General features: G+C 46.6%; 1 protein-coding gene across 1 annotated transcript in view; it reads right to left on the reverse strand.

Moving 5' to 3' along the window:
- The window catches only part of LOC311625836 (uncharacterized protein), a 39,832-nt gene extending 24,634 nt beyond the window's left edge, over nucleotides 1–15,198 (reverse strand). Inside the window, exons 1-6 of the mRNA XM_084890473.1 lie at nucleotides 15,089–15,198; nucleotides 13,987–14,094; nucleotides 7,055–7,106; nucleotides 5,381–5,513; nucleotides 4,128–4,269; nucleotides 2,400–2,531 (exon numbers count right to left, since the gene is read on the reverse strand). Of these exons, the coding sequence (XP_084746599.1) occupies nucleotides 2,400–2,531; nucleotides 4,128–4,269; nucleotides 5,381–5,513; nucleotides 7,055–7,106; nucleotides 13,987–14,076 (549 nt within the window). The 5' untranslated portion in view covers nucleotides 14,077–14,094; nucleotides 15,089–15,198. The remainder of the gene's footprint in view (nucleotides 1–2,399; nucleotides 2,532–4,127; nucleotides 4,270–5,380; nucleotides 5,514–7,054; nucleotides 7,107–13,986; nucleotides 14,095–15,088) is intronic.
- Between the last annotated feature and the right edge of the window lie 333 nt (nucleotides 15,199–15,531).

Genomic DNA, 15,531 nt, shown 5'->3' on the forward strand with positions numbered 1-15,531 from the left:
GGTTGAGCTTCGACCTATGAACCAGGAGGTCACTGTTCAATTCTCCCTAGGGGCACATGCCAGGGTTGTGGGCTCGATCCCTAGTAGGGGGTGGAGTGCAAGAGGCAGCCTACTAATGATTCTCTCTCATCACTGATGTTTCTATCTCTCTCCCTCTCCCTTCCTCTCTCTGAAATTAATAAAAACATTTGCTTAAAAAATCTACTTGATCCACCAGAAGTTCTGAATTATATGAAGAATATATATCCATTATATATAATTATTCTAATAAAATCTTTCAAAGTAAAGAGATCATTTACTTAAAAAGCTAATATTTATTAAATGTTGATTGTAATCAAAGCATGGCCTTCATTAAGTATGCACACACACAAACATACATATGTTACTAATGTTAACAAAAACTATTCTAATCATGTCAATACTATGGAAATATGACAATCTTCTTTTTATTACTTATTTGAAATATTTGTACTTCCTAATTTTGAATATTATACCAATATTGAAAAGCTTGTTCCCTAGGATTTATCATTTAAAGATTTACTTGGGGATTATACTTATTATGTATAATAAAACTGTAGTGACTCTTGACTTTTTAAAACTCATTAGTTAATGTAGGAATGACCCTTTAATTAAACTCAGATCTGGTTTTAGATCCTGAAGTCCTTTAATATTGATGCTTGATCTGATCAGAGATTAAAAAGGTATTTACACAAAAGTACCTGGTGTTTAAACACATGTGTCACTAGCATTATGGATGGAAAAGACCGGTAGATCCCTAGGCTACTTCAAGAACCTATTGGTATTCAAGTCAAGTTAAACAATGTTCATCTCCGGGCCTTTAAGAAGAAATGAACATATGGTTAAACTATAGAATGGCTATTTGCCTTGTTGAATATTTTTATTCTCATTTTCTGTATGTATGCATTAAACTGGTGGTTGTTATTCTGGTTAGTATATTTGACTGATACCTCCTGGATTTGGAATTATTTTTTTTTAAATATGTTTTTATTTATTTCAAATAGGAAGGGAGAGGGAAAGAGAGAGAGAAACATCAATAATGAGAGAGAATCATTAATCAGCTGCCTCCTGCACACCCCATACTGGGGATCAAGCATGCATCCTAAGCAAGTGTCCTGACCGGGGATTGAACTGTGACCATCTGGTTCAGAGCTCGACGCTCAACTACTGAGCCACACCTGCTGGGTGGAAAAAATAGGATTTTTTTTTTTTTTTAAGTATGTGTGTAATTCTTTGGAGATGAAGTTTGTGTCTTTCCTGGCCTTTGACGACTTGGTCAAAGATGTATCAATGTGGTTTATATCAGGGTTGACAATCTTTCCATATTTTAGGCTTTACAGGCCATACATTGTCTCTCACAGAAATACTCAACTCTGCCTTGGTCGCACGGAAGCAGCATAGGCAATGCATAAATAAATGGGTGTGGCTTTGTGCCAATAAAACTTATTATGGACACTGAAATTTGAACTTCGTATAATTTCATGTGTCATGAAATATTATTACTCTTTTGGAACTTTTTTCAACCATGAAAAATGCAAAAGTCATTGTTAGCTCAAGAGCTGTACAAAATCAGGTGGCAGGCCTGATTTGGCCTGGGCAGGGGGGAAGGGGGCTGTAGTTTGCCCACCCCCAGAATAGAGGAAACCCCATCAGATTTTGCAGATATAGGCTAAACTTCCAGACAAAACTCAGGGACCCACTAGCTGGGCCATCTCGGTTGCCGATTTCTTTACTCTGGGTCTCATGTATAGTGAAGGCTTTGGAAAAGTTTTGTTTTTTAAAGCCCCTTTCTGCTTCAAAATTCTATCATCAATCCTGCCAGAAGCTCCCTGTGTCAGAAAAGACGTGTGTGTGAGCAATAGGCTGAGCCACACACACGTCTTTTCCTTGGGAATTCTGGGAAGAGGAATGATGGGAACTCTAGGAGGACGTTCAGGGTGCCTCTTATTCACTCTCAGAACGCAGGCTTGGACATTTCCATTTGACACATGACTTCTGAGACAGGGGGCCATGCCCTGGTGAGGAGACTGTCTTTGATGCTGATGCTCACGCCCTCCCGGTCAGTACATTGAGCAGTAACAGCCGAGGAGCACCCTGTCCCTGCAATGACTGCTATGGGAAGTCCCTATTGGCTAACTCCAGGGATTGTCCCAACAGTGTAGTTATGGAACAAAACGAAGATAAGTGACCTTTCATCTCCACAGATTTGGGGAGAGGAAAAACAATTTCAAGCCTGTACCTTCCTTTCATTTTACCAACTAGACTTTAAAAAAGTTACACACACATACACACACACACACACACACAGCCAACCAATCCACAGACACCAAAGGCAGGCCTAAAAGTTCTGGGCCAATCTTCCAATATGTGCTTTTGTTTACCTGGAGGTGAGGAAATGAAGCCAGGATATTGGGGATTTTCTCCTCTAGAGCCAAAATGGTCTGGAGTAGAACCACATCTGCAAGGCTCAGCTGATTGCCCACGAGGAACCTTTGTCCATGGTCCCTCAGAACCTGCAGGAAGAAGTGCTCTGCATCGGTCACAGTACTCCACACAGAGAGGCTGATGAAGCTTTCGAACCTGTGCAGTATCCGAGAAGGGGTGACACTCCGGCCTTATCCCTTCCCCTCTTTATTAAAAACATCAATTAAGAGGAAGCTCCCTGTGTCAGAATGTGTGTGGACAAAAGGTATAGAAATTACAGCATCGTAAAATACCTGCTTTATATCTGAATAAACACTATAAAGGGAAAGGACATATTAATTCTGGATTTATGCTTTCAAAGAATACATCGATTCCATGAATTCGTCTACAGAAATGATGCAGCCCTCATGAATTCAGGAGGCTGGGGAGGGTGGAGAGCGCTGTAAGAAATAAGCTATAGATCCTAGCCAAGGAGTCTGATCTTGTTTGCCAGTGGTTTGTACAAACATCGGCACTTGTCGTGATCAACTGGACATCACTATAAAAAAGCAGGCTTCCTTGCAAAGCTTCTAAGCCAGAAAAAATGAAAAGCATGAGAGTTTATCTTGCTCCCATTCTGAGAGTACCACAGAGATGCAGTCATAGGAACCGTGGTAGGAGAGGGAAGATTTTGTTGGCAGAGAACTCTCAGATGCTCACGAGTGTGAGGATGTATGTGCGGTGTGTATGACTGACAGGGACCCGGCACATGATTCCAAATCAAACAGCCAGTGCAGCCAGAGTGGGGGAGCACAGTGAATGCAGCATTTGTAGTCCTAGGGCTGAGTTTCGTTCCCAGCTCTCCTCCTCGGGCACATCACTCCATCTCTCAGTGATTCTGCTTCATTTTGTATAAAAGAGGGGTAGCCATTTTTAGTTCAGGTGTTGGGAGGAGCCTGACACTATCTGGGCCACAGGGACATAAGAACCAGCAACAGCCTTTCCCCAAGGCACCTGCTCCCCCCAGGTCACCCCACACTTCTGCATTAGCATATTTTACATTCACGGAGTGCCTGTGGGCGAGAGAGCATGGAAGCAAGTGAGGGAAACCCCCAGGAGATCTAATTCCAGGAAGATGGCCAGGGGACGTTTCCCAGTTCCATATTTTTATGTTGTCTTCCTTTGCCTGTGTGTTTTCACTTGAAACATCCAAACACAATTCCTCTCAGCTGAGAAAAAGGAGCTTGAAGTTCAGAAAAGCAGTAAGACAAGGTAAATTACAAAACAGGAAAAAAGAGCAAAGGGAAATAAAGAGCAGCGGTTCTTCTCTTCACATCAAACTGTTAAGTAGGATGTCTGATACAACGCTCCTCAGCAAAGGTCCATGGGATGAAAGAACAAATGGATTAGGGAGTGTCTGCTTATCTGTATCTTACACGGCGGGCACCGGGTGAACCTAAGGAATGATGATACCTTAAGAGTGCTGAACCCAGATTTTCTGAGACTTCTGAATAATGTGGTCCCAGTGGGTCAGAGAGCTCCACGCCACCCTGGCTTTGTGCTCAGGGCTACTGGCAGCTCTCAGGGGTCCCGCCGGCTTAGTCCAGTGCGGCTCAGCCTCACACTGTCCTGAGCTGGAAGGGGCATTTGTGGCAGCTCCCTGGTGGTCTGGTTATGCTCTTTTCTTTGGCTTCTCCGCCACCTACCTTTTCAAACACAGGGAAGTACCGAAAAATAGCCTTCTGGGCCATGCTAACCACTTCCTTCTGTTGATCATCTGGTCTCAGGAAAGGGTGCATGATAATCAGCTCCAGCAGATCCAGCGTCCCCTCCACATACATGTCAATCCTTAAAACGAAAAAGCAGGTTTCTTAGTTTCCCCTTCTTAGAACTCACCGGCTTCCACAACTAAGAATTCAGAGTGCTTTTTCCCATAAGGCATCTGAAGTACCAAGAACATTTATCTACACAGGTCTCTTATGAGGAAAGACACAAACAATTCTAATAGTTCGGAAAATTCCTTCAGGAAGATCTGTACAAATCAGACAGCACAATAGACATGATGGCCCTCTCTCCCCAGCCCCTACTCCTTCACTCTCACTCTACACACATGCGCAGTGTGCATGGAATACCACATTTATTTTAAAAAAAAAAAAGAGTGGATACCGTTTCTGGAATGCTTGGTATGCATCAGGCATGGTGCTAAACACTGCATCTGTGAGTTCACGGAATCCTATGACATTATGAGGAATGTGCTATCACTACCCCACTGCACAGGACACTCGTCAGGATTCCAGCTTAACACACTGCCCGGGGCCATGTATCCAGGAGGTACAAGGGGCAGGCTCTAAATTCACATTATAATTCAAGGCACAGTATCCCAGGCCTCAGATGTCACCGAAGCTTCCTATTCCTAATACTCAATGGTAACAGATTTGCAAGAAAGGTAAAAAGTATTAGCAAAACGTTTAAAGATGTTGAAACCTGCAACCGCCCTGACCGGTTTGGCTCAGTGGATAGAGAATCGGTCTGCAGACTGAAGGGTCCCAGATTCGATTCCAGTCAAGGGCATGTACCTTGGTTTCGGGCACATCCCCAGTGAGGAGTGTGTAGGAGGCAGCTGATCGGTGTTTCTCTCTCATCGATGTTTCGAACTCTCTCCCTCTCTCTCTCCCTTCCTCTCTGTAAAAAAAATCAATAAAATATATTATTAAAAAAAAGAAGAAGAAAAAGAAGAAACCTGCAACCACCACACACCCAATATCGGCTCCACTACCTGAATTCAATTTGTTTCTATCATTTTACTCAGATTCTCTGTACTGATTTCCCAACTGGCCTTCATGACCATTCCAGGTGTCCATTCCCTGTCCACACTAGTGACCCCAGACATAAAGTAGACAGGGTGCTGCAATGTATCAGGAAGCTGACACGTAACAACACTCAAGAGGGGCCACATTACAGGGTTCTCTCCTGGAGGTCCCTGCCGAAGAGATTGTGCTTGTCCGCGATGTAGTGGAGAATGCTCCGGGTCTGCACCAACTTCATGCCGTCAATCTCAACCATGGGCACTTGCTGGAACAGCAGGTGGTTACCTGAGAAGGGAGCCCAGAGTTAGAGGTGATCTCATCCCTGTCCCCTGACCCCTAAGGAGGTGCTTTGGGGAATGAAAAAGGACAGTGGGGCCACACGGCCTTGGGAAACGGTATAAAACCCCTCTGATGACAGACGGGTAACCTCAACTTCATTCGGGGGAACAGATTTTGCCATAAAAGAAGCCGGGCCGAGCCAGCATGGCTCAGTGGTTGAGCGTTGACCTATGAACCAGGAGGTCACAGTTTGATTCCCGGTCAGGGCATCTGCCCGGGTTGCAGCCTTGATCCCCAGTGTGGGGCGTGTAGGAGGCAGCCGATAGACGATTCTCTCTCATCATTGATGTTTCTACCTCTCTCTCCCTCTCCCTTCTCTGAAATCACTATTTATTTATTTATTTATTTAATTTTAAGAACCCTGAAAATTCGTTTTGTTTGAAACTTGCCCCTTTCCTTTTCACCCCTGGAAAAACACCTCCCCACAGTGAAAGGGGTTGAAAATGGAGTGAAGACACTTCTTCAGATCCGTGCTGGCCAATTAACAGTAGTTAGTAGCTGCACATGTCTAGTGAAGCCTGCGTTTAAATTAACGGAAATGTGAAAATTCGGCTCCTTAGTTACACTAGACACATTTCAAGTGCTCAGTAGGCACAGAGGCCAGGGGCTCCTGCACTGGCCAGTGCAGAAGAGCGTTCCCATCCCTTGTAGGATGTTCTCCTGACTGCACTCTCCTGACCACGGAGCCTGAATCACCCACGGCCACGCAGGTCCACCCGTGGCCTTGTCCCTTTCACAGCCACAGACCACGGACTACCAAGTGAGCTGCCTCCGGTCAAAACGTAACCCAGTACTTTCTCCAACAAACGTGCAGCCAACACTTTCAAGCCCCAGGGAGAGATGCAAGTCCAGGGGCTCCAAGGCTGGGGCCTGTGGGGGCGGGGAGGCACTGAGCACTCAGCACGTGCCTGGGGCTGTCAGGCAGTGTCACCCGACAGGTGGCATGGCAGCCCAGACAGCTGGTCCCACTCCAGGGTGTCCTGAGGGTGGGAGGGAGGCTGGGTATTTTTTATGGGGCCTGGGTGTGGCGGGGGAGGGCTGACTGGGAGCTAATGCGGGCCTTTTATTGATTCCTTTTGTTTGGTATTCACTTCGGAAATGCGGCCCACCATAAACGGGGACTCTTACGCAGGCCCCATGCCTCAGAGAATCTGAAGGAGGTGAAGGAGGAGGGGCAAGGAAGAGGAGGAGGGAAGGGATGACGAAGATGGAGGAAGGGGTAAAGGAGCTTGGAGGAGGGCAGGGGAGGAGAGAGGGATGGAGAAGGGCTTATGTGGATGGAACGAAGAACTTCTCTCTTTCCAGCCTCTTACATAACCCTGGATCAGAAGCAACTTCCTCAAAGTTTCCGCGATTATTCCCTCTCGCCTGTCTGGTTTAGGACACTGTCCTGAATGTTTGGTGTCCCAGGGTCTTCACCCTTCCACATGCATGTCAGCTCTTTTTAAAGCACCAGCATTCCCGAGTGGCCTCCTCGCCACACTCACCGTCCTGCAGCTTCTGCAGCTGTTCTTTCGTTTCCAAGAATTCTTCCTCGAACTAAATTGTAAAAAAGAAAAGGTTACATGTCATTGCAGGCCCAGGACGGCACATTCCACGTTAAACTGCTGGGAAGTCCCAGGGAAAGCGCACACGTTGTGCCCACATCTTGGTTTCTAAAGATTACTGCCCGCTAAGGAGACCAGGGCTCCTGGGAGAAAAGGTGGATTCTGTCACGTCAGGAACAGGGACGACCAGAGACCAAGAGCTGTGGCAAAGGCAAAGGCCCTCAGCACCCTACCTGCGGGTCATTCCCTGGCCCAATCTGGGACAACTCAAGCATCAAAAAGAGTGACGTCAGGTATGGATTGTAACACACACCAACCAACCCCTCCTCTCCCACTCCCCCATCCAGAATGATGATACTAAAAAGTGGGTGGTGGGGAGAAGAAAGTTTTTGTTTTTTTTTTAATATAGCAGAATTAGCTGAATCCGGTTTGGCTCAGTGGATAGAGAATGTGTCTGCGGACTGAAGGGTTCGATTCCAGTCAAGGGCATGTACATTGGTTGCGGGCACATCCCCAGTGGGGGGTGTGCAGGAGGCAGCTGGTCGATGTTTCTAACTCTCTGTCCCTCTACCTTCCTCTCTGTAAAAAAATCAATAAAATATATTTTTAAAAATATATAGCAGAATTAATGCTATTTATGCTAGTTAATGTGTAATTATAGCTAATTAATAAAATTAGAAAAAAGCTAATTTGCGACCTACAATGAAATTACTGGGCCATGGGCACACAACCTCACACAGTGTCACGAGTTACTTCATTATGACAAAGGAACAGTATTTCTTTGCAATGGAGAGATCCAGAGGTCTCACCAGCTATCCAACCACGTGGTCAGACTCAGCTGCCCACTGGGGGACACTCCGGGCTGTCCTGTGCTTGCTGCTATGAGACGGTTACAATAGCACTGTGAAAACATTCCCCAAAACACTGAACCTGGAGGTGAAAATCAAGCACATCCAGAACGTGGGAATTTTGCAACATCAATGGCCTGGATTCTTTCAAAGAGCCAAAAACATGGGGGCGGAAGGAGGAGGAAGCATATACTGTTCTAGATGAAAAGAGACTTAACTCAAAGCCTGAATCTTGACTCTATCCTGGGACAACTATAACTGCTATACAAATATGAGACTAGAGGCCCGGTGCATGAAATTCATGCACCGGGGGGGGGGGGGGGGGGGGGCGGGGAGGTCCCTCAGCCCAGCTGCACCCTCTCCAATCTGGGACTACTTGAAAGATGTCTGACCACCCATTTAGGCCTGATCCCTCTCACAATCCAGGACTGCTGGCTGCCAACCACTCACCTGCCTCTGCCTAATTGCCCCTAACCGCTTCTGCCTGCCAGCCTGATCATCCCTAACCACTCCCCTGCCAGCCTGATCGACTCCTAACTGCTCCGCAGCCAGCCTGATTGCCCCTAACTACCCTCTCCTGCTGACCTGGTCACCCCTAACTGCCCTCCCCTGCTAGCCTGGTCACCCCCAAATGCCCTCCCCTGATAACCTGGTCACCCCTATCTGCCCTCCCCTGCAGACCTGATCTTCTCCCAACTTCTCTCCTCTGCTGTCCTAGCCACCTGTAACTGCCCTCCCTGCTGGCCTGAACACCCACAACTGCCCTCCCCTGCAGGCTATCTTGTGGTGGCCATTTTGTGTCCACATGGGGCAGCCATCTTGTGTCTTGGACTGACGGTCAATTTGCATATTACTATTTTATTAGATAAGGATATACAGTCATTTGTGGGACAACAGGGATTGTATATGAGATATTGTAAAGTTAGCACTACTTTTCTTAGTTGTGACAATGATATTGTGGTTATCAAAACCGTTTATTCTCAGGAAAAAGATATGTGCTGATGTCTGCAATTTATTTTCAGAGGACTGAGGAAATAGAAGCAGAGAGGCAGGAAGGGAGAAAGCAAATGTGGTAAATTGCTAAAATTAAGTTTAGTTGAAAGGTGTCCGTTGTACTCTTACAATTTTTCTGTAGGTTTGAACGCTTGCAGATTAAAAAGTTTGGGGGGGAGAGAAATAGAGTGAAAACAAGTTCTTCTTCTCTTGACCTTATAAAATGTTCTAACACGTCTGCATGTCGGGAAGAGGCCTCCTCCCACTGTGTCCCAGGATGTCTGTCCCTGTGCTGCTCCCGAGGGCGGGCGGAGCTCACCGCACAGAAGGCAGTGCCCCCTCCCCTCTTCTCAACCAGCTGACCTTGGGGGAGAACTGGGAGATGGGGTGCAGAGGGGCTTCTGCTATTCGCCAGGGTCCCCGTGGAGTGAGGAGAGGGGCCTCAGTGCCCCTGCAGACAGACACGCTATCTGGTGCTCAGGCCAGCAATGTTCTGGGCATTGGTCCAAACGCCCGGCTGGTCAGATAGGGTGCTGGGGGTGCTCCCTCCACACCACTACTCTCCGAATTTAGGACCATGACCACTTAAAACACATGGAAATAGGGGAGGGGGCGTCCGACACCCGGCCCAACTTCAGTAGCTTAGACACCAGAATTGTACATTTTAATTTTATCCCCCCCCCCCCCCCCCGTGCTATTTCATTGCTTATTTATCTGGAGAAACTCTTCCTTATCTCAAATATTCATGTTTCATAGGTCAGGAACACGGGTCAATGACAAACTTCCATGGAATTCAACCCAAAGAAATTCCTTACATTGCAAGATCACTTTGCTCTGAAAGAAACCAGCCTTCCTCCAAATCTCTCATGGAGTCATATCCTCTGTAGAAATCTTCCAGCCTTCTTTCTTGGTCCGGCCACATCAAACTAATGGGAAGCTGCAAGCCCTAGGGATACAACGATGGCTTCCAGCACCATGAAATCGCAGACGCTTGGCTAGAAGGCCACGCATCTGAGGTTTTGGTCACGCACTGGAAGGCGTGGCAGTCTACCTCCCCAACACCAACGTCCTTCCTGAGGGAGAACTGGATCCAGCATCGTGCATTTTAAAGACAAGTCCTTCCCAGTGATTCTGGTCCAGGTTTGGGATTTCTGGAAGCTTTGAAAAACTACCGGTCACTAAGAAGGAAATGGCATGGGAGGGGAGATGAGAGGGAAGGAAAAAATCAGGTCGAGCTTGGAGAGACCTGACAACTCTCGTCCAATTACTGCCGGTGGCTGGGTTTCCACCTACAGTCAGTTGTCTCTGCTCCCTAACTTCGGAGAACTGCCCTTCCCACACCACGGCACTCACTTCTTCAACACTAGCTCAGTACTTTACGTGAAGTACCAGACGTCCTGCATTAGGAGCTCGTAGCCCTTAAGTCTTCTCTTTTATATGCGTTGATTCCCCTCTTACCAAGGGGATGTGGCTGGAATCTGGGCGGGGAAAGGGGTCTTCAGGCAAGTGGAGCCCCCAGCAGTGGAGAAGCAATGCCCAGCACAGAGCACCGTCCAAGGACTTGAACCAGTGACGGAGATGGAGGATGCTGACTCCTGAGTTAGGGCCTGTGCCTTTCAGCAGATTGCTACCTGTTTACTCAGATGTATGTGCGATACCCAGCTGACTCAACTGGATACTGTGACACTGGGCTGCCAGCCCATCCCTCTGGATGGTTTCGATCTGTACGAGCACAAACATAGCTAAAATATCCTTTGCTAAAGACATGGGAGGAGCTCTCCCAAATATCACCTTTTGGGAATTGCTCCTGTAAGCCATGTGGTCAGCCCCAGTGAGGGAGGCCAATCAAGCTCCTTCCACCCTGGTCAGAGGGGCGAGCCTAAGAGTCACGCTGGGCTAATTATTCCGTCCCATCTACCTGCCCGTTGCGATTGGTCTAGGAGAGGCAGGTCACATGACCCATGCTCTTGTTTTGTTGAATTCATTGACAGTTGGGTCTCCATCAATGAAACCAAGAATCCTGACTCATAGAAGAACAGGAGGAGCAAGGCACAATGAAGACTGGGAAGAGAGAGGATGTGATGAAGGATCACATACTACATACACATATAAGACGTCCATTTCAGAACTTGTCACATAAACCAGAATTGTACAATATATTCAGAAGCATACAGGGTTATACAGGTGACATACACAGACCAGGTTCAGGTGATGGGACCAAGAATCTTTTCACTCTCCCTCTTAACACATTAGAAAATTCATCCTAAGACAACAGGGACTGCGGGGGACTGTGCTTCAAGGGCCCAGCTGCAGTGGCAGTCCTAACTCAGGCTCAGCAACGATGCCTATGCAAATGAGGGCCAGGTGTCATTAAATCTTCCAGTTTCTCAAAAGCAGTCAGAAATCAGCACTGCATATAAAAATGATATCAACCAATCTAGAAAACTGTAAAACACAGTGTGTGAGTTATAACGGTGTATGCACAAAGAAGCCAAAACCCCAAACTCAAGGACCTTTATTTGTCATCTTTGGAGGTTGCCAGGGTAACAGTTCATTATTCTGAAAATGGATAGAGACCGAATCAAGCATTTATCTTGCCTTTCCTATATGAGCTGCACTTGGAAGTAACTAAATCATTAACGAGCGCGGAAAATTCTCTTTCTAAGACAGCCATGGTTAGTAAATTCATGTGAAATGAAAGAAATAGAAAAATCGCCATTTTGTAATCCCCAGCAATGGTGAAGACCAGCAGCTGCTAAAACCACTCTCTGAAAGGGTAATGGGGGAATCTTATTACGTGTGGATCTGGCTGACGTCACACACTGATCAAGCTCTGCATGGCTGAAAAGGAAACAGTCAGACATCATGCACCCCGATGGCGTACTACAGAAATATGTCCACAGTATCCTTCTGCTGGAGTCTGGCAGGGGGGAAAACACACACACAAATATGGAAAGAAATAAAGGAACCTGGATTTGATCACAGCTCTGGATCCAACTAGCCATTTACAGGAAATACAAAAAAAAATAAGAGGAACATGTTAAAATGAGGGTCAGACAGCTAAATGCAAAATGGGGGCGATTTGACAGGGCAGTTCTCCCACAAATAAATGGCATGAAACAAATGAAAATACTTAGCAACCATATCTTGGCTGTTAATACCATCCTATATGATAAAAGCCTAATATGCAAATTGTCCCCTCAACAGGGAGTTCGACCTGGAGTTGGACCAGGGGGCGGGGCTGAACAGCCAACCACCCTTGGCCTTCCACCCCTCCTCCCCCCACGGCCCTGCCCCAGCAGCAGGCAGCCAGGGGTAGGGAAGCCCTGGCTAGCAACCTCTAGGGACCCTATCCGTGCACAAATTTTGATATTAATAAATGACGGAATAAAAAATTATGTGGCGGGAAAGACAAACTCCCTTCCATAAGAATTCTAAATGTAAATACTCCCCGGAAGAGGAGCTTAATGCCCACCCTTTTGCGTGTGGGCTAAAAATGACTGGCTTCTAAGGAAACGAGGGGAAATGCACACTTTACCAGGGAGCTGGCAGAACCTCCTCACCAAGTGACCAAGGCTACCGGCACCAGTGAGAAATCACGTTACTATCACATCATCCCTAATGTGATGCAACGAAAAGGACACTTCCTCTCGGTGCTGTTCTTCCCCTGAGCCCCAGTCCAACCGTGAGAAAAATGTCAAGACATACCCAAACTGGAGGATTCTCAAAAAAAACCCTGACCAATTCTTTTCAAAAATGTCAAGGTCATGAAATAAAGACTGAGAAACCGTCACAGATGGAGGGAGACTAAGAAAACATATGACTCAATGCAAAGCTGGATCCTGGAACAGTAAAAAGGACATTAGTGAAAACACTAATTAAATTCGAGTAGTCTATGGTTTAGTCATGCATCAGTGTTAATTTCGAGCAGTCTGCAGTTTAGTCATGCATCAATGGTTATGTAAGATGTTATCAAGGGAACCTGAGTGATGGTTATAGGGAAATGCTCAGCACTGTCTTTATAACTGCTATAATTTCTCCCAAATAGTTATTTTTTTTAATGCAGAGGAAACTGCTAAAGATTTTTAAAATACTGAAGGAAATATAACCAAATGCAATGTGTGGGCCTGATTAAGATCCAGACTGGAGTACATTAACTATAAAAAAAGACCAGTTTGAGACAATCAGGCTGAGTACTAGATAATAATAAAGAATTGTTAGTTTTGTAAGGTGTAATAATGGTATTGTGTCATGTTTTAAAATCCTCATCTTTTAGAGATAAAAAACTGATGATGTGATACCATGTTTAGATTTTGCTTTAAAATACTCCCAAAAAACAAGGGAGGGGGAGAGGTAGATAAGATTAGCATAAAGTAGATGATTTAAAAAAAAATTTTATTGAATTTATTGGGGTGACATTGGTTGATAAAATTATATACGTGTCAGGTGTATTATATTGTGTGTTCACCACCCAAAGTCAAGCCTCCTTCCATCACCATCTATTTCCCCCTTTACTTTATTGTACCACCCTCCAACCCCTTTTCCCTTTGGTAATCACCAAATAAAGTTAACTGATCCTTGAGGCTGGGTGAAAGGTACATAAAATTCATGGCAATGTCCTCTCTACCTTTGTTCCTACCTGAAAATTCCTGTAAGAAGCTAAAAGAACAAAACAAAAACACTGGGCAGACAAGAAATTTACTGAGACCTCGTATAATGAACAAAATATCTGGGAATAATTGGCAACTGTCAGGTTCCTTCCTTTTCTCCTTACTAATAAATATTTATTGGTGGTAGATTAGAAGCCAATGATTAAGTAAAAGTCAAAAGCAAAATAGAAATCCATCTACCACATACCATTTATACAGGGCGGGAAAGATGGAAAGATGGCAAGGAAGGAATCCTCTGACCCCATGAAGCAGGCCTGTAATATTAGGGGGAGAGGACTACCTCAGGGCTCTCCCATATACGTTTTCCTCAAAAGTCGTAAAGGTTCAAGACAAATCTGTGAAGATACAGCATAGAAGGTACCTCGACTCCAGCGGCAGCCAAAACCCATCGAATGGTTTCCATCCGGCCTCTGCCGTTGGGATAGTGGAGCTTGGGCTTCTTATCTTCCATGGCGGTCTCTCAGGCTTTCTGAAAAACACACGCAGCATCTCCTCTCTCATGTCCTCCACCCAGTGCTTGGGGGGGGGGGGGGGGGGGGGGGGCCATGAATGTTCACAACAGGGGACACAGGAAGCTGGCTCATTTATTTATTTATTTATTTACTTATTTTTACTGCGTTTTCCTCTTCCCTCACTCATTAAAAACCCTCCACCATTTTAACACGCTAAAACAAAACCAAACCAATCTCGGCTCTCCTACCGTTTCTATGATTTCTTGTTTGGATCTTGGGAAGCTGGGGCCCATTTGGTGGCAAAGACATTTGCGCGAACACCGTTATTTCACAGATTCAAAGCATCTTATCACTTTGAGCTCGGGAACCTTAAGAACCCCGATTCAGCCCGCAGAAGGCCAGACGCGGGGGGCCGCAGAGAATTCTACACCCACTGGCACGTCTGCAGAGAAGTCACACTTTTCACACGCATCCTCGTATTTGATTATCACAGAAACTGGAAGGTGGACAGGCCGAGGGTTGCAACATAGGCATCCACCGTCACGCCTGCGGGAGCTGCCCGGGGTCCAGCGCCTCCCCCGCCCCCGCGGGGAGGTGAGCCCCGGCCACCCCTCGGGTGCGCCCAGGCCGGACTCGGGTACCCCAGGCTGGGCCACAGGGGCCACCCCGCCCCGCCCTGCGGAGGACCCAAGCCTACTCTCCTTTGTCAATGCATTCAGTCTCCCCAGAGCTAGTAATAATAATAAAATAAAATAAAAAATACGCACACTGAGCCAAAGACGACCCCCAACTGCAGTCCAGGGGCCCACAGATACCCAGGCGAAGGCGGGGCGGGAGAGACAAGGAGGGGGAGGGAGACAAAAGGAGGCTTGGGGGTTGAGGGTTGGGGGTTGAGGGAGGGATGGAGGTGGAATCAGAAGGGGGAAAGGAGCCGAGAGAACAGAGAGGAGGATAAAAAAACAAAGAGAAGGGGAAAGAAGACGGGGTGGGGGCGGCAGGAAGGACACAGACCTGGAACCCGCTGCCAGCGCCCGGAGCAGCACAAAGCGCCCTGCGAGCAGCCTGCAGCGGGGCGGGGCCGGCGGGCTGGGAGGAGGTGCTAGCCGGTGGGCGAGGCTCCGGGAGGATTTCACCAATCGAAAAGGCGACGTTTAGCATGCTCACACCCATCTGCAAAGCATTCTGGACAATACAAAACTGCCCAAATTCAAGCCAGTTTTAACATGGATTTTAGCATTCTGAGAGATTAAATATGCTTGAAAGTGTTATTTAGATTTGAACTTTAATGAAGAATTTTTATTAGAGAACTTCTGGGTTAATAAAATCTCGTCCTAAGTGTAAAGTGAAAATTCTGGTCAGGTTTATATAGCCCGTGCTCCGCTTACTGTCTTGGATGTGAGGGCGATCTGGCTGCGACATCTGTCACCCCATTGATCGCCAGGGTTGATTCGGCT

Source organism: Pipistrellus hanaki (assembly GCF_964339955.1).
Source record: "Pipistrellus hanaki genome assembly, chromosome: 7".
Classification (NCBI taxonomy): domain Eukaryota; kingdom Metazoa; phylum Chordata; class Mammalia; order Chiroptera; family Vespertilionidae; genus Pipistrellus; species Pipistrellus hanaki.